Here is an 18,957-nt window from a genome sequence, read left to right as displayed (position 1 = left end):
CACAGATTTATTATATATTAATATTATGTAAGCCAGGGAATTGAGAATTTTTCTAAAAGTATTAGGAGATATGTCAACATGAAAACTGTTTTCATTGGTTTCTGCTGAAAAAGAAAGAGAAATTTAATGTACCGTCTTTTCCTGATATAGGTTTAAAAAGAAAAAGAAAAGAAAACCAACAAAAAGTCCTGTAAAGATTTAATCTCATCTGGTTTTAATTACAGTACAAATTTTTCAGAACAGCATTATTGAAATATTAAAATCAAATTGTGTAAACGTAACAGCTGAAATCCAAACAATAACTGGAAGACCTGGAAGTGCAGGTACACTTTGGGCAAACTCTGTCTTTTCAGTTTTTTCAGTCTGCAGTAGTATTTCCAGTATACATGGGATCTTGATGTTCAAAACTGCATAAAATGTGTTAACTGTATTATCTTTTGAGAGTGTGAAAAAAGGATTTGATGACATTCCTTATTTGGAATGTAATAACTGCAAAAGTGGTAGTCGCATCTGTTTTTTGTGTGCGCATATAGGCATTTGTTATAGCAGCTTGGAGATATTTATAGCATTTTCAGTTATTTAGGAAGTTCATAGTTACTAAAATAGAATAAGCCACCTTGTTTTTTAGTAAATGTTTGGCTGATTTGAAGATGTTATGCCAAGATATGTTCCTGGACATTGTTATCTTAAATTTTTGTTTTGAATAATCTAAACAGTTACTTTAACTGTCAGACATCCCTTGGCCACTGCAGAGTGTAGCACCGCTAGCACTCGCCAAATGTCCGACTTTCAGGCTCAGGCTGTTTGATTTATCAGGTGGCAGAATTTATTCCTATCTGTTGTTCTCCCTTAAAGATAAGTAGCCAGAACAGTGTTCAACATGAGCGCACTGTAAAGCAAAAATGTTTTTATGTGAGTGGCTCCACTCACATAAAGTGTGAACTACTTCTCATGAGTGGTTCACTTTTCTTATTAAGGGAGGGATTTGTTTATTGTCACCTGGAAGAGCTAGCAATTAAAATTAAGTAAGTTTGTTCTGGCACATTTTGTTTATTAATAATTTAATTTATTTGTTTGCATTACTGAAAGAACTCTTAAAATAGTTAAGATACCCTCTCAAAATTAAGTTAATTATTGATGCAGTATAGGCATACAATACCTACCTTGTATAGGTATATGAAATGATCAGCCTTTTAATATTCCAATAAGTGGACTGGAATACAAAATAACTGACTTCGCAGTGACTAAGATGAGAATGACCAAAATGCCGTTTCTTCTTCCAGCAGCGGGTGGTTTCTGTGAAAGCTTTTGATTCACAGAAGTAGCACATCTTTTGTTGTGGGTGATGGCAATATAGATCTTGAAAACTGATTGTTTCCTTTTCACACTTCTGTTTTTACAGGATGTGCTTAGGTGTGACAAGTACAGACTGTTGAGCAGTTTTTTGCATCCTGAGAACAGGAAATACCAATTTATAGTGCAGGGAATGATGAGGCACAGAAAACTTAATTCATATTGTAATTATACCTTTGTCCGGGTGCTTTATAGTGTTAATTGAGAAATAAACTCATTTTTATAATCACAGCTTCCCTTGGGAATTTGGAGTTACACCTGCTTCTCAACTTGTAAGCCACTCAGTCTGTGGAAGTATCTCACAAGGTTGTGTGTAGCTATTTGTAAACCTTTACTGATACCTTTTCAGACTTACCATGGGCCACAGTCCCATAAATACTTTTTTGCTCAGGTGCATGTACAATTTCCATGTTAATACTCGAGTTCCTCTTCAGACACTATGTGCATATGCTGTGAATGTGAAAAAAGATGGCATGAGACTTCTGCTGGTTTATCTCTGTGTATAGATGTCTGAAAACAGAAAGAAATTTCTTTGTTGTTCTGCTAATCAAAGCTGTTGTTAGTCTCAAGAAATAAAGTTAGTGGAAGGGTAGGTTTGGCTAAACCAAAAATAATGAATGTTTCAGTTTTATCAAAGAAATAAAGCTGAAAGAACTGCAGGATAAAATGAGTATAAAGGAAATAAGTTTGATACCCTAGAGGCTTTTCTGTGGCAAGCATGAAAAAAGGGAGGGAATTGGCAGAAATGGGTAAGGAAAGAGATATAATGTGGAATATAAAAGTATGCTTAAAAATTATTATGAAATCTCACTTTGACAACAGAAAATTATAACAAAGATGTCAGGCATCAAAATGAGAGATTGTGTCTGTTTAGGAAATTTAAGTGGTACCAAACAAATGAGCATTTTGAGAATGATTGAAATGATCTTTGTAGAACCTTGCTGTCATTTGAGTACTTTCAGTACATTTCTTTCTGTGTAAATAAACTATTTTCATATTTGTGTTACCAGTGTTAATGTGGTCTGTTAGATGTTTTAAACTGTAATTGCCTTCAATCTGTATGTTACTGTTAAAGTAAATTCCCTGAATTGTATTGACTCGGATATGGCAGCCGTTGAAGTGGCATTTGTGAAGACCAGTGAGAGCTGGAAATAATGGCACAAGTCGAAGTGGGAAGCCAGTCCATGATCTTAATAAATTGCATAGACAACATAGTTCTTTTAATGAGTTTCTAGATTTTTTTCATTAATTTAGTTAACTTTATAGAGTCATTTTATTGGAAAAGGCATTGTATATTTGACTAAATAGCAATTCAAGATGGTTAGATATTGGTGATTAAGAACCAAAGAGAATTTTAATGTTTCCTAAAGAGGAAAAACAGGAAATCTTTTCCTGGTGGGTTGTGGTTTATTTTGTTGGGTTTTGTTCTTTTTTTCTGTTTAAAGTAGTCTCATATTTTTTTTTTAACAATTATTCCTCATATTTTTTAGGGGATTAGCCATGAAAATAAACATCTGGAATAAGTCTCTTGTTTCTGATTTATGAATGGCATGAGGGAAACCTCTCTTACTTTTATATATATTGCAGTATTGTATTTTTTGTTTGGTTATGGGTTTTTTGTCATAGCACTATTCTTTTCACAGAGGTGGATTTTCTTTTTCTTTTTTTTTCCAGAACCCTGTCAAGAAAATTCCAGATTCTCATGAAATTACACTCCAACATGGGACAAAAACAGTAAGTGATAACACATTTTCAACACTTGCGTTTTTCTAGAACTGAGCCAGAAGTAAACAAATAGTTATTGTCAACTGAAGTTCTAGAAGCTAATTCTTTTTCTTAATTCGTTATTTTTTTCTAGCTCTTATTGCAAAGAAAAGTATGTTCTAGGACTGCCTCTTTGCTTTCTTGTAATTACCCAAATGTGACTCCATTTTGACTCAATTATAGTCTAACTTTTTTCTTCCTTTTTGTCGAATATACTCTCTACAATTGTTAGAGTTCTTCTTCTAACCTGATCTAGACATAGGTCTAATCTATCCCTTTCTTTGACTAGTCATGGATTTCAAAGAGAATGTTACTGCTGAGGTTTCTAAGACTTATTTGTACCTAATTTGTACAGGTCTCTTTCATTGTCCTTGAATCTTTAGATGCCTTTTAAACACTATTCTCAATTTCTTGAAACCTTCTTCTTCCTTGTCTTTGACTGCATCATTTCTAGGTTTCACCTCCAATATTGCTCTTTCACTTTCTTTTAAAGAATTAATGTCTGATTTACCACTATAATTTCTTTGTTCTCAGTATTTTTATCTCTGGGTAATCTCATCTTCCAACACAAATTCGACTGCTTGTGTGTGCTGATTGATCAAAAATCCATTTTTATAGAATATTTTCTGGCCATGGACAGCCCTGAATCTATTCCTGAATCCTTTCCCTATATTCTTCTTTGGTCATTAAAAAAGATGATACTGCTGTTTTATCCTCTTCGTTGGACCATGCTGTAGGCTTCAGTGAGGAAAGAATAATAGAATTTCTTTTGTTTTTATTATATCCCTGTGAAAGCACTGTCAGCTAGTTAATAGAATTCTCACTTATAACATTCCTGAGAATTTATTAGGAGAGGGGGGTGAAAAAAGAAAGTAAAATGAAACAAAATATAAATTGAGAAACACATTTTTTCATTAGGTTTTAAGCAATCTAAGGAAATCTAATAACAATCTAATAATTTTCCTTTATTGGATTTTTAAGAAAATGTATGGATTCATTTTCTGTTTATGTAATTAATATAATAATACATGCAATGATCAATAATTCAGCAATATTAAATAAATAATAAATTTATGAAATTAACATAGTTATCAAATTAAAACATGAAATATAAATAATTTATGAGTTTAAAATTTGAATTTTTAAAAATTTTATCAGACATTTAAAAGGAATTTTCTGGGGGTTTAAACTCAACAGTAAAGATAATAAATTTTCTTAATAAGCTTTCAGAAATAGTTATTTTCAGAAGTGTCTATTCATTAATCTGGGATCAAACTTTGTGGTCTCTTTTGGAGTGTGGAGAGGTGATAGGCTTACCTATTTGTTCTATCAAGCGCTAGACATACAAACATTGAGGTAGGAAAGCAAAGAAGTAATATTTGGACTAGATGATCTTTCGAGGTCCCTTCCAATCCCTAACATTCTGTGATAAGTGTGTTATAAATGGAAATAGAAAGTACTCTTTTAAAAATTGTAAAAGATGCATTACATTACACTAATCAAGAGTGGATTTTTATGTACACATGTGTATAACTTCTTTGTGTTATAATTTCTATGCATGCTAGGATTTGCATAGTGGTGTACCAGTGCAAGCCAGTTTCCACTCTACATGTGACAGTAATTGCTTCTGCAGTATGTTTCTTGAATACATTTCCTAAAAAATAAAAAATAAAAAAAAAAAAAATATGTAAAATTTTAGAAATTATTTTTCTCTATATTAAACCAGTAAATCTTTTGATGGATTCTTAAAGCATAAACTTATGTTATTTCTAACTAAAAGACTTTGTAAAGTGGAAGTTACAGTTTTGGAAGACTTCTGAGGTATTTTGGCTGCATGGGAATGCAGCTGTCATCACCTAGAGCAGAGGTGAATTACAACGTGGGTATATATACCACAGTTGGAATAGACTGGATGCAGTGAGTGAAACATATTGTTGGAAAAAACAGCTCTTCTGTAGAAGAACTATCTTTTTGTTTTATTTGTATGTTTTAGAATAATGAAACTACTTACCTGTGTCATTACATAGATATAAGAGTGTGAGCAACTTCCTATCTTGATATCGGTGTTTCACCCCAATGTTTTAAAATAAAGTCTTATAATTTTGTTCACAGTGTACTGTATTTCAGCTAAACTGAAATACATACATATCCCATCTGTACCTCTTCAATCTAATGAACTTGGGTTTGATGATGACTCTATTCCTGTGCAGCTGAAAAGGCTCAGAAAAGATTTCCCAAGCTGGAGAGTCTTTCCAGAAACCTGATTAATTTTTTTGTTGCCTTGCTTGTACAGTATAATAGGAGTTACTGTTCACAATGAAACTTCAGAGATACTTTTAAAAAAAACAAATTTTTTTTTTTCCTCCTGATACTTTAAGATACATAGGTGGTTATGAGAAAAATACGTAATCAGAGGTATTCAAAACGGTGTGCTTTCTAATGTCTCACATCACAGCTGCTCCTTCCTGGAGTAGCTATTGTAGAATAGAACACTTGAGTATTAAGTGAATGCATGATTAATCTGGAGATGCCCAGTTTTTCTGCATGTTACAATGAATGAAATTAATGGCATTCAAAATTTGCATTTAAATGGTAAAAAGGGCTTTTTTTTTTAAAACATGTAAGAGGTTGCATCTGTTTCATTTGAAAATAAAATATGTCATAGTGACATAATCACTAAGTGGAGTTTAATTCGTTCTTAGGGATAGCACAAAGCAGTACATTTAAATGTTTGATTCGAGGAAGTTAAAAGAAAAATTAAGAAGCCCATACTCTTTCATATAAGGAAACCTTATTTTTAGCAAAACAAATTGTCCATCTTAAAGAATAAATTCCATTCATAACTGCTGTTTTTATTGGAACATTTATTTTATGTAAGTTACTTTTTCAAAAGGGCATGAAAAAGGAACTGTCTCATGCTAAATTCAATTTTTTAAACAGTGTTTTGTGTGGGAACTATTCAACAGTTTATATAACTTTTAAAAGTCTCCATAACACAGTGTATATACTAAATCTTTTTAAAAAAATACAGTAGTAGACTGATACATCTTTGAGACAAGTTCTTTTTTGGTGGTACTTCTATGTGTCTGCATTAAAAGCACTGTCAGTACTTTTCATGTATACATATAAATAAGATACATGCAGATGAGCATCCTTATATGCAAATTATTGTAATTTTCATACATTAGTATCTGGAATGTTTAGTATAGGTTTAGGCATCTGAAAGTAATTGGCGTGATTTTTTAAATTTTTTTTTTTGTTTATATTGGCTTTGCTAGCCTATAGCCATGACATTATTCTCAAGTGTCATGTTTCACTCAGAAATTAAAGCTTTTCCTTCTTTTATTGTGTATAAAGGTTTTTTTTGTCCATTGGTTAGAAATAATCCTCTGGTTAGAGTCTACATTTTACCCATGGTCTGCCTAACCAAATACCTAATAGAGGTTAAATTGTGTTCTAGGGGTTAAAACCTAAGCATGAATTCCGTATGAGTTTTATCTTCTCATGAAAACTTTTAAAGTCATTTTAAAATTTCAGGTCAGGTGCAATTTTGAGTAATTCTAAAAATACTCTTTTTTACAGTTTTTGACATAACTTTTCAACGCTATGTTATGCAGATGTCTTAATTTTGGAGAGTTAATCTCTTTACTTGACTTACAAGTTAATGTAGCATATTGTCTAGCTAATCATTTTTTAATACTTGAGATCATGATAGTATATAATATTTTCACAAATGAGAAAAGAGAAGAAATAGTTTTGAAGGTAAATGTTTAATCAATGAGATACTTTCTGTTACTCTCACTTCTCCTCATGGTGATTTGAATACTACTATAATAAAGTTCTTCAAATAGAAAATGAAAATGGGATTTTCCATAAAAATCCCATTTTAATCAACCTTTGATAACAAATGAGAGAATGGGCACTAAGCATTCTTTCCTCAAAGTTCTGAGTAGCTTTAAGCGGCTAGTTTTGTATATAAAACAAATAGGTTTTGTTAAGGTTTTTTTGAGTTTTTTAATTAAATTAAGTTTATACTTTTTTTCCTTTTCTTTTTTTCAGAAGATAAATTTAACCAAACAACGTATGTACCCACATGAACTGTCTTGAATAACCTCGCGCAAATACGCGAGGTAAACTAACTTTTCTTAGCTGTCTTCAGTGGTCTATTCAGATTATGTAATTTTGATTTCCGTTCTCCCTACCTCTCCCAAATTACTCAGCTTTATACAGGGTAGTGAAAATTCAAAAACAAAATACAGCTGATGTATTTTAGAAAGAAACTAGCACACAGATTTTATTTTTTTTTTTTTTTATTTTTTTACTTTAGTAGTATTTTATATTTTGGTGACACCTGAAGAACTGTAGGGGAAAAAATAATAAAAAACTTGAATTATCTTAAATTCTTTTTTTTTTTCTTTTTTTTTGTGCTGTATAGGTTTCTGCTTTGGGGTTGGATCCTTCTGGTGCCCGTTTGATAACTGGCGGATATGACTATGATGTTAAATTTTGGGATTTTGCTGGGATGGATGCCTCTCTCCAAGCTTTTCGGTCACTCCAGCCTTGTGAATGGTAGGCATGAAGACTGCTTTTTTCACCTAAGACTGCGCCTGTGTTAAGCACCTAGTAGAATGTACAAGAGCCTTGTAAGATAGCTTGCTCTTAAAAGGCTTTTGTATCCCATTGTACTTTTTGTGGTAAATGAAGTGTGAACCTGAGAACTTGTCCACTTGTCTCTTTTTATGCTTTTTCCAACAACTTGCATGTTTTCCCCTTTTAGAAAGCTACAGGTGAATTTGCAGATGGAATTGTTAATAACGTATCAGCAAATAGATTATGAACCTCTCAAAAAGACAAGTTGACTTTCATAGTTGAAATTAATAGAATACACTTTCCATATGTACTCTGCTTATATAAAATTAATGAAGAAGAGAAGAAAGTTAGAACAGTTGACCCCTTTGTGCAGAGCCTCTGTAGTTACTGCCAGAATATCTGAGTGTGAAGGTACATAATTTTCATTAGATTCTCTGTTTCTGGAAGCACTGGTCCTTTGCATTGCACTGATAAGTGAATAGCTACATAGTGTGCATTAAAAAAGTGTAAGTCTATTGGCTTTTTTTAAAGAAAGGACCTGTATATTTCTATATTTCTTTACATTTATCTATATATATATATGTAAATTTTAAAAATATGGGAAGCATTTTTTAGAGTGTGATTACCATGTTATCCATACTGTGCACTGGTAATTCAGAAAGTAAATTAACCGAGTCCATTTGCTTATTCCAGAGAACTGGAATATGGAATTCCTTCAAAAGGAGTGCACGTCTCATGCACAGCAAAGTTTCAGATAAACACATACATAAATTAATAGCACAATTCTAGCTTGGTACTTTTTAATGTCTAACTAATATGGTGCACTTTATAATATACTTTGATATGCTTAAAAAAAGAATTGAAATTTGTTATGTGCAGTAAGTAGTCCTTAGAATGTCCGTTTTTAATCATTATTGTCTTAAAAAGCTACGGATTAATTTTAGTCAGTTTGGAAGGTGAGAATGTCTATGACCAATTACAGATGTGCCAAGAATCTGGATAATGAAAGACAATAAAAAGTTGGGGCTGTTGGCCATAAAAGGAGCAAAGTAGAAAGAGATTCTACTGATGTTCTAAATTGTGAAAAATCAAGAAAATAAAAAGTGTGCTTTAGTTTGTTATGCAATTCTAATCTCTTTGACAGATTTATCTTGTTATCATAAACTGATGAATGGCACATTTAATTTGAAAACATAACTTAGTAAACATGCTACTTTGAAATAAATCAAATTTTCCAAATTCGTGGTCACATTCAGGCTTTCTGATGTGACTTTCATTTACATGATTGGTTAGCAGGATGCAAATGGTATTTTCTCTCCTGTCATAACTAAGCAGTAAGAAAGAGCTAACAGTCTTTACTCCCACAGCAGGAGATTATTTTATCTGAAGCATTTCCAAATTGAGCACAAGAGTGCATTTAAATTTAGTAGTATTTGGTAATAATGGTATAAGACATAAGTACAGTATAAAAACCACCAGTATGTGTACCTTAATGTCCCATTTCAAGGAAAACACCTTGCAAATACATTTATAATCTCTTTTTGGTAAAAACTGAGGGTAAAATAGGAGCTTAAAGTGCTTGTTATCCCTGACACTGTTCATTTAGTGTGTTGTAAGTATCTCAGAAATATTTCTCTATGAATGTTCTTGGTGAAATGTACCTTCTTGTGCTTTGAGTATGTTGAAGTATAAATTAATTTATCAGCCTAAAATAATAGCAAAAATAGAATTGACTGGTGAGAAGTTTAAGAATGTTGCTTGTGTTGAAAGTTGCATGTACTCTTTTTGGGTTTCAAAAAATATATTATTTAATTGCTCTTTTTATATCTTTTTTTATACATAAAACTGGAACTATAGCTCTGTCTGGTAAAAAGATCCAAACTGAAGAAAAAGTTATTTTATGCTGATACTGAGTCATGCTGGTGAACACTATGAGGAATATTATATAAGTTATGCCAAGGTGTATATATATTCTTATGTTATTTTTTTCACTATGGAATTTATTGCAAGGGCTATTAGCATTCACAGACCTTAATTTCGAAGAATTCTGGGGAGTTCTGGTATGGAAGCTTTAGGTGTTAGCAGAAATCCAGTTCTGGGGTCATAAATTTAATTTCATTTGAAGAATAAAAAGGCATAAGTACAATTCTATATTGACCAGGTTTCATTTTGTAGCATATTATCAGGTTACCCTGTTAATTTCTCCTTGGACTCGGGATGTAAGGAAAAAAAAAAAAAAATAAAGAGCCTTACAAAATAACTGGTATCTTCAAATCACACTTTGATGTTAGAGGTGAAGGCAAGGGTAAGGCAAAGCTGTGTTACGTGTGTAGAAATTATTTGTGTGTCACGATGCTACCCATGTATGTAGCTCTGTTCTACGAGGCCTGGCAGAAAGTACTGTGCAGATTTGGCAGCTTTACACCAAAATGACTTGGATTAATGCTGTTAAAGGGAACTGTTTTTGTAAGTTTCCCAAGACTTTTTTAATCATTAATAAGAACCAAAACTTTTTTCTCTAAGAACTGCCTCAGCATAGCCTCACTCTTGGTCATCCTCCAATAAACATCTGAAAAGCAGTAACTTCTGGGGCTTTGCTAATACTCTGCTTATAGAACCAATTTTTGTACATGATTTTAAAGGTTGTATTGCACAGTCACATAGGTGTTTTTATTTTCCTTTAGATAAAGATTGTGGAAATATTTTCGCTTAGACTAATTTTGTCATGTGACTGATTTGATTAATTATTAGTTATGTTCCCATTGTGCTAAGCACTGTAAAGTCAGGTGGTCTTACTTGTTAGAAGAAACTTTAAATATGCTGATGCAGAACTACAAAGCAGCAATGAGACAGTATTGGTCACATTATGAACAGTGCCATATTAACAGTATTAATGTTTGTAGTTTTAATTTCAGTACTTCAGTGTCTGAAAAACAGTTTTCTTGGAAGACTCTCTAGGCCTTTACATATTGTGGATTCTCTCAGAAATCGGATTTTACTTCTGGGCATATCTGGTGGCCGCATCCTCTTCATGCATGAGGCATGCATCAAGTAAAAAAAAAATCTTTTAGAGCAGTTTTTCTATGTTTATTTTCGTTTCTTACATTTTAATAATGAAAAGTGCAGAACGTTAATCTGTGCTTTGGAGATGCATTAGATATTTTATCTTGACAATTTTAGCGTTAGAATGTGAGCAATACAAGTAGATAAGTACTTCATTCTGCATGCCGTACTCAGGTGGGGCTCAGGAATTTGTACAGATACAGCAAGGGTGCTTGGAAGTACAACTGGGGAAAACTGCTTGTTGCTTTAAAGCTGAATCTGATGGATTCTTTAATCTAGGTTTATCAACTCTCTGCAGAGAATATTCTAGACTTCAGATACTGTTTCTGTTGTGCGTTTCTTTTTCATTTTTTTGGTGTTTCCGCTGAGCTTAATGTGGCTGGCTTTCTTTTCCCCTCTTCTGAACAAGTACACATTTTTGCTCTTGAGGCTCAGGATGCTTTTTCAGGTATCAGCTGTGATCTGTTTTGGAAATTCCCAGATTTGAGTGTCTCCTTTCTACTGAAAATCAGAGTTTATAATACTCTGGCCAATTTGGCTGCCAGTTTGTATTACATAATAAGGTGCTTGAAGCAGTTTTGCTTTTGAATCATAATGTAATCAGTTTTGCCAAACATTTTTTGAATGAGAAGCTTATGCTTAGTTTACTACTAACCACTACGATCAATGCAGAGCTTTTTAAAAAAACTTATTACAATGTTTTATGTGTTTTGTGTAGTAATGCCCAGTTTGAGGACAGATTTGACTGATAATAGCTACTGCTGAGTCAGTCATGAAGTCACTACCATATAAGACATGAAATGGTAAATTATTAAGTTACAAGTTGCATAGTCAATTTTGTTGATCATCTGAGTGTTAATTTTACTCATGTGAAATTGTGTTAAAAAGTAGTTTCCTTCAAGTTACTAGGATTCAAAAGCATGTGGTTATGTTCTTCGCCAAAAGGAAGATACTCCTTTGAGGATAGTTTGAATGCGAGGGGAATCAAAATCTAGCTGGCAAATGTGTTCCAGTCCTTAATTTGGGGTTAATTTAGCTGCAGAGCTGAAGCTTTAATATAAAATAATGTCATTGTGCATGTTTTGTTAATGTTTCAGGATATAAATTCTAGTAGGTGTGGAGTGGATGGAGTGCTTTGCATTATTTGCCATCCTTGTAATGGAGCATAGCGGGGTAGGGGATCAAAGGGCATCTGCTTCAGATACAGCAACTACAGTGAACTTTGTTCATGAAGCAGAATGCTGAGATAAGATGCTGAAGCTGGAAATGGACTTCTCGCTCATCAGCCTTCTTCCCCCTTTCAGTTAATAGTTTTTGTTGTCTTAGTGTTATTCCATGATTTCTATCCCAGGTTTTCTCAATCAATGGAAGAAATATGTCAGAAAACCTTTACAGCAAATGGGCTATCATCTAAGACACAGTAGACTAGGCAAACTGTTACCAGCTGTCATGTTTCTAGGGTTGCTGGTATATTTATCTATGATTCTGGTGAAACTGTAGCCCTGAAAATAGAAAAAGGTGCAAGAATGCTAGCGTATGACTAATTTCCTGGTGTACAATGTACAGTGGAGTTTTATGTAGAACTACAACATCCTTTTATAGTAATTTATAGATTACTGTAAATGCACATGTTGCTTTTGAGAAGATGAAAAAGAATTTTCAGTCCTGAAGAAGTGAATCTGACACGTACTGTTTTTTCACTTGGAGTTATAAGAGCGTTCTTAAATACGCTTGCCAGAAATGACATTTTAGGTGCCAATTTTGTAAATAATATTGTTTGATGTGCTGTGTGATTGCAGAAGATGATGTGACATACATACACACAGAGGAGTAAAAAGCTTTAATCCATTAATCTTTTTTTTTTTTTTTTTCTTCTACCTTTTGGTATAGGAATCTACATGGGCCTATTTCTGCAATACAGTTTCTCACCATTGACACTTTTGTTTTAGTGTAGGCTTACAGGAACTGAAGTTAATGGAAACATTTTCTTTCTTTTTCTTTTCTTCTTTTTAGTCACCAAATCAAATCTTTACAGTATAGCAGCACAGGAGATGTTATTCTTGTTGTCTCTGGTAACTCTCAGGCAAAAGTTCTCGACAGAGATGGCTTCCCAGTAATGGAATGCATAAAAGGAGACCAATACATTGTGGATATGACAAACACAAAGGTAAAATCGGAAATAATTTGAATGTCAGAGGACTGAAAATATAATGTATTTTTGCTCTTAACAAGAAACCTCATGAAGTTCAGTGAGGAAGAATGTAAGGCTCTATCTCTGGGATGTGATAGTACTATGTATTGATACACGCTGGAAGTTGTGGGAGCTTCATCCGTGGAAGTTTTCAAGACCAACTAGACAAAGCCATGGCTGGCCTGATCTGGTGTCAACTATAGTCTGTCTTTGAGCAGGAGACTGACCTAGATGAACTCAAGAGATGTCTTCCAATTAATGGTTCTATGATGCTACAACAAATTCATCTATTTAAAAGTGTGTCTCGTAAAAATGGTCAGCTTCACCCTTACCCTTGTCCAACCAACCAAAAAAAAAAAAAATTAGAAACTATTGATCTGATCTAATCTCTTGCTTTTTGTCTAACCTCCGTTCTTTTGCTGGTACAATTTACCTGTTTCAAGACAGGGTTTGGAGGTGGTTATTATTGTTACTTGCATTCCGTGAGTGTAAAACTAAGCAACAGTGGTGCATTTTTAATGGTAGTTTAAAATGCAAATGGAGAAGAGCTGAGTCATAATTTTGAATTATTTCAACATCAGTTGCTTGGGTTTTCACCACTTTGCTTTCATATTTCCACAAACTAATTAGACAAAGATTCTCTTTACATAGATGATTTAAATTCAGGTTGGTTTTTTAAGTAGCTTAAGCCTAAAAAGTTATGATAAAATCTACTGCTCAAACTGATGATAAAGTTGATTTATTTATTGCTTAGTAACTACACGAAATGCTGTTTTGCCTAAAGCTGTTCTTGTCATATGACTATTTTTTTGGCTAGTGATATGTATATAAAACCATCAAATAGTAACATCTGCTTTAGTTCTTGTTTACTTAAAAATAATTCAGATTTTCTTTCTCTTGTAAACTTCTGGAATTCCAGTGTATTGTGGTCCAACAGTCAAAATGCTAAAATATTTGTTATATTGCCCCATTAACTTTTCAGTATTTCTCTCCATATTTGTGCTTAAAGCAAACTGAAGTAATTCCAGCATTGCAGGAGTAGTTTCTGAATGTAGTCAATAAGCATGTGCCTGTACTTCAAAGAGGTAAAGCTGACTGGACAAAGATCTTTTATATTCATGGTCACCATAATGGTAATTGCTTACTTTGAGTAAAAATCTTACCTTCTATTTTCTCCATCCTAAGGAGACAGGGCTGACTACTCAATTTGCAACTTCTAATCTTTTATGAGAAACTCACCTGAGGTTAAATACATGTTGACTCTCAAATTCTATTTCCTCAATTTTCACCAGCAAGGTCTTCAGCTAGTGTAGTTTGGCATTGAGTATGTGTGTTGTGTCACCCTGGTAATTCTTGTTATTCCTGGTTTTTTTTATGTAGCTTGGGACAATTTGTGTGACACTATATTGATGCCTATAATTTCATCCTTTCTCTGCATTACAGTTCTCCCAAGAGAAAAAGAGGAAGTATGATTCCAAGCCATTTTCTGAAAGAAAAAAATATAAACAGAAGAATGGCAGGGTTTTTATAATTAAAAAATGAAAATAAGCATGGATGGCTTAGAGTACATAAAATCTGTTAAATCATTGTTGTCAGTTGGCCACTTCTGCTGTGGTCAGAAAGATCTGATTCAGTCCTCAGCTTTCATTGACTTAAAGGATTTGGAGTAAATTGTGTAAAACCATGTAAGACATTTTACAAAACCTTGTAAGACCTCTTTGTGTTTATTTCTTTAGGGTCATACAGCAATGCTCAATTCAGGCTGTTGGCATCCAAAAATAAAGGAAGAATTTTTGACATGTTCTAATGATGGGTGAGTATTGTGGTCTATCTTTGTCAGGGTTTTTTGAGAGGCTTGTTTGGCTTTTGTGTTTTAATATTGTACCTTAATTTGCTTTAAGTATCGTCCTTTTAAATCTTGAGCCAGCGCTCAAGACAATGTTAGATGAGATCTGGAAGCAAAAATTTTACTTGTTTTGACTCTAGATAATGAATGGATTTTGTCTGTATTATTTTAGTTTTGTAATTTAAAATTATTTTTAATTATGTTTCATGAAAATTGTTGGTTGAATATGGTTTTACAAAGATTTTTGGGCAGCATTGAAGTTTGCCCAGTGTATCTTTAGAGTAGAATGATTTCTATATGGGCACTCAAATGTAACTGAATTTGCTAGGAAGACAGAGTATTTCAATTGCAAGTTGCCAGTTTTGTGTTAACCGTAATTGAATATTGATGAATGTTGTTTGACAAGTGTCAAAGAGACTCTTAAAAATTTTGTGGCTTCAGTCTTGATCTTTGTGGTTAGAATCAAACTGCAAAATGTCACTATGGCAATTACATTGATTAATAAAACTTACTGCAGCTGTCAGTAACAAGATCATGAATGGTTTTGAACTGATGTTTCAAATATGCGATGTCTTTACTCCCAAGTCACAGGGAGTGAAAAGACTGAATCGCCCCACTAGTGAATGTGTAGTGTGGTCCAACATAAACAGAAGATTCCAATTATCAATTACTTTAAACTACGTGGCAGTTTTTTAGCAAAAGGGATTGACTTACTGGTTTAACGCAGAGGGATACGAATAAATGATTTTTTAATAGGAAAATTCACAACTTCTGATAGGTCTGTGACATGAAGAAAAAAAACTTGAATACAACAATGTGCTTTATGGAGCAATTCAGTTGTAAAAATACATACAAGTCAAGCCAACTATGTATTTTTTTCCAGCATGTAGACACAAAAGTTTTACTTCCATAATAGAAATATTTATTAAATGGTAGAATAGATACTTTAAAAAGTTTGCTCTTTTGAATACAGTTAGACATTAGTACAGCTTGTTAAGTATGTTGAATAGTTTGCAGATAGTGAAAAACAATTTGAGTTATTATAAATTATGAAGATTGTCTGATTTTGCCTTATCTAAGCAAGGGCCTGACTAATATATGAAATATGGATTTGGTGCATACCTGATGCTTGAATTGCTGTGAATTGAAATGGTCTGGTCAAGTAAGTAAAATCCAGATAAACCCTACTATAAATGACTGCATAATTGCATTTTCAGAGACACTACATGGCTGACATTACAGGAAAAGTATTTTAAACCCATTTCATTTTGTTTCATGCTAGTGACAGGTCTTTCCAGGACTTGGACACGTCATGTGAAAAGAAACAATTTCCATTGCCTAATTTGCAACATAAGACTTAAATGTTAAAGATGGTATTCCAGCTGTGAAATTCAATAACAGAAACTGTAAAGTCTCCAAAGTTTAATCAGTAATTTGTCTCGAGACTGGAGCTGTAAACTAGAATAGAATGGAATAGTTCCAGTTGGAAGGACCTACAATGAACATCTAGTCCAATTGCCTGACCACTTCAGGCATGTTATTAAGGGCATTGTCCAAATGCCTCTTAAACACTGACAGGCTTGGGGCATCGACCACCTCTCTAGGAAGCCTGTTCCAGAGTTTGTCTACCCTCCTGGTAAATGAATATTTCTTAATGTCCAGTCTAAACATCCCCTGGTGCAGCTTTGAACTGTTCCCGTATGTCTTATCATTGGATACCAGGAAGAAGAGCTCAGCACCTCCCTCTCTACATCCCCTCCTCAGGAAGCTGTAGAGAGCCATGAGGTCACCCCTCAGCCTCCTTTTCTCCAAACTAGACAAGTCCAAAGTCCTCAGCTGCTCCTCACAGGACACATCTTCCAGCCCTTTCACCAGCTTTGTTGCCTTCCTCTGGACATATTAAAGGACTTTCACATTGTAGAATCATATAATGGCTTGGTTTGGAAGGGACCTTTAAAGGTCATCTAGGCCAAGCCCCCTACAGTGACCAGGAACATCTTCAATTAGATCATGTTGCTCAGAGTCCTGTCCAACCTGACCCTGAATGTTTCCAAGGATGGGCATACCACCTCTCTGTGCAATCTGTCCCAGTGTTTTACCACCCTCACTGAAAAATTATCTTCCTTATATCTAGGCTGCATCTACCCTCTTTTAGTTTCAACCATTACCCCTTGTCTTAGTGCATCCTTCTTAAATGGTGGGGCCCAGAGCTGCACACGGTGCTCAAGGTGAGGCCACACCAGCGCTGAATACAGCGGGACAGTTGCCTCTTTTGACCGGCTGGTTATGCCGTGTTTGATGCCCCCAGGATGTGGTTTGCCCCCTTGGCTGCCAGGGCAACTGCTGGCTCCTGTTGAGTCTGCTGAACTGAGAAAGTAGGAGTCTAAGTAGGGAAGGTCATCTGGTTATGCCAATGCCCAATAAACTTGGGAAACTTAATTAGTTCAAAGAGATAAATACAAATGTTGTTTTCATTAATTCTGTTGTATAAAGGTTTGTTAGCAAGTAGCACACTGTTGAAAATGTATATGTCATTAGTAAATGACAGCAGTTGTTGGTATTATACAGTATGGGGGTGAATTTCTGACTTCTTTTTGGGGAGTGGGTCTTGCCATTGCTTTTATAATGTTGACAAATGCGCAAATGGAAATGTGCCTCTAAATAAATGAAGATACTGTCTAGTGATTTTTGAAAGAGGAAAAAAACTGCTGTAAGATTGCTTTATTATGATAATTTCGGAAAGTATTACTTATTGTTACTATTTGCTTAGCAAAGTAACATTAGAATCCTTAGGTTTCAGAGCAGAGATCTTTAAAGCTAAAAGAAGAAATGCGTTGTGCCAGTGAGTGATAATTGAGAACAGTTACCGATTTGGGTTTAAAGGAAACACGTTTTCTGAATTTCAAGTAGAAGCCATTTAAAAATTCAGCTTATACCAAGCATTCCAGAAACCAGAAATTTTATGTTTTGTACTGATTATTCTTCACCTTGCATAGAATGTGTTTATGAATATGATTAAATGTTACAACTATCTATTATCTATCTGCCTGACTATTTTTTACATTTAATCCAGTATTTACACCTGACCCTTATATGTTTCAGAACTATATTTCATTGATTTCTGAGGATGGCTGTTTTGTTTGAGTCAACAGAGTTGCAATTAATGAAATGCTTGTAGAAATATGAAACTGTTGAAGAGTTTATGTGTAAACTTGGTTTATGTTACATGCAAAGCAAACAAAGCAACTATAACAGAACTTTAACTTAAGAGATGATAACCTTATTGGGTCAAATCAAAAGACTGGCAGTCTTTAGAGAGAAGAAATCTAAATGGGGATAGGATGTGATCAAAGTTAGCAAAATGCTGAAGATGGTAGATGAGCTGAATGTGGACCTGTTCACCAAATCCTCTTCACAAAGAGATGTTTGTTAAAAGTGGATAGGGTTAAGTTTAAAAATAATAAAATAAAATACTACTTTTTGAATACTGCCCAAGTATGTTCTGGAATGTATTGTCACAGGACGTTATGGAGGCAGGTTTAAAAAGGGATGAGAAAAATTCATGTTTAGAGGAGCTCATAAACAGATAGGAAATGCAGTAGATGTTATAACATCTCTTAGAAAACAATTGTGGTTAGTGAGGGGGAGTAAAGGGAATAAATTATAGTGACAAGACATAGTCAAGATTATTATTGCTGTGATCAAAGACTGAATATAGGGCTAAGTGAATCTATGGTCAGATTTAGTTGGATGTTTCTTATATTTTTATGTGTTCTTCAATGACAATAATTAAGATTAAATTTCGTGTCATACTACTGTTGCAAATGTAGTGCGTGGATTGTTGTCAGGATATAATGCTTTTGCAGTGGTTTTGTGTCTTAGAGTTGGTGTGATTTTCATGCAAACAGGTTAACTGTTGGTAAAGTCTTCTCCCTTGAGGAAGATGTTGAGATAAAGCCCAATGTATCTTTATGTGGCTTTGCCACATAAAGAGTTCAGATAAGAATGTTTCATCTAGTTGGGGAAAAAAAAAAAGTGTCTCAGTCCTGAATCAGTCTTTCTACAGGGCAAGAGACCTCCCTGTATACAATTTAAAATTTGTTCTAGACATCGATGTAAGATCAAATTACTTGAATTATGGTGACTGCTC

General features: G+C 33.8%; 1 protein-coding gene across 1 annotated transcript in view; it reads left to right on the top strand.

Moving 5' to 3' along the window:
• LOC104527394 (WD repeat-containing protein 70-like) overlaps nt 1-18,957 on the top strand; it is a gene marked incomplete at both ends in the record, with an annotated part of 76,659 nt that overhangs the window by 31,619 nt on the left and 26,083 nt on the right. The window contains 4 exons of the mRNA XM_010171110.2: nt 3,028-3,087; nt 7,553-7,686; nt 12,784-12,937; nt 14,698-14,774. Coding sequence (XP_010169412.2) covers nt 3,028-3,087; nt 7,553-7,686; nt 12,784-12,937; nt 14,698-14,774 — 425 coding nt within the window. The remainder of the gene's footprint in view (nt 1-3,027; nt 3,088-7,552; nt 7,687-12,783; nt 12,938-14,697; nt 14,775-18,957) is intronic.

This window comes from Antrostomus carolinensis, unplaced genomic scaffold, assembly GCF_000700745.2.
Source record: "Antrostomus carolinensis isolate BGI_N321 unplaced genomic scaffold, ASM70074v2 scaffold3177, whole genome shotgun sequence".
Lineage (NCBI taxonomy): Eukaryota > Metazoa > Chordata > Aves > Caprimulgiformes > Caprimulgidae > Antrostomus > Antrostomus carolinensis.
This window is presented reverse-complemented; position numbering and strand designations above follow the sequence as displayed.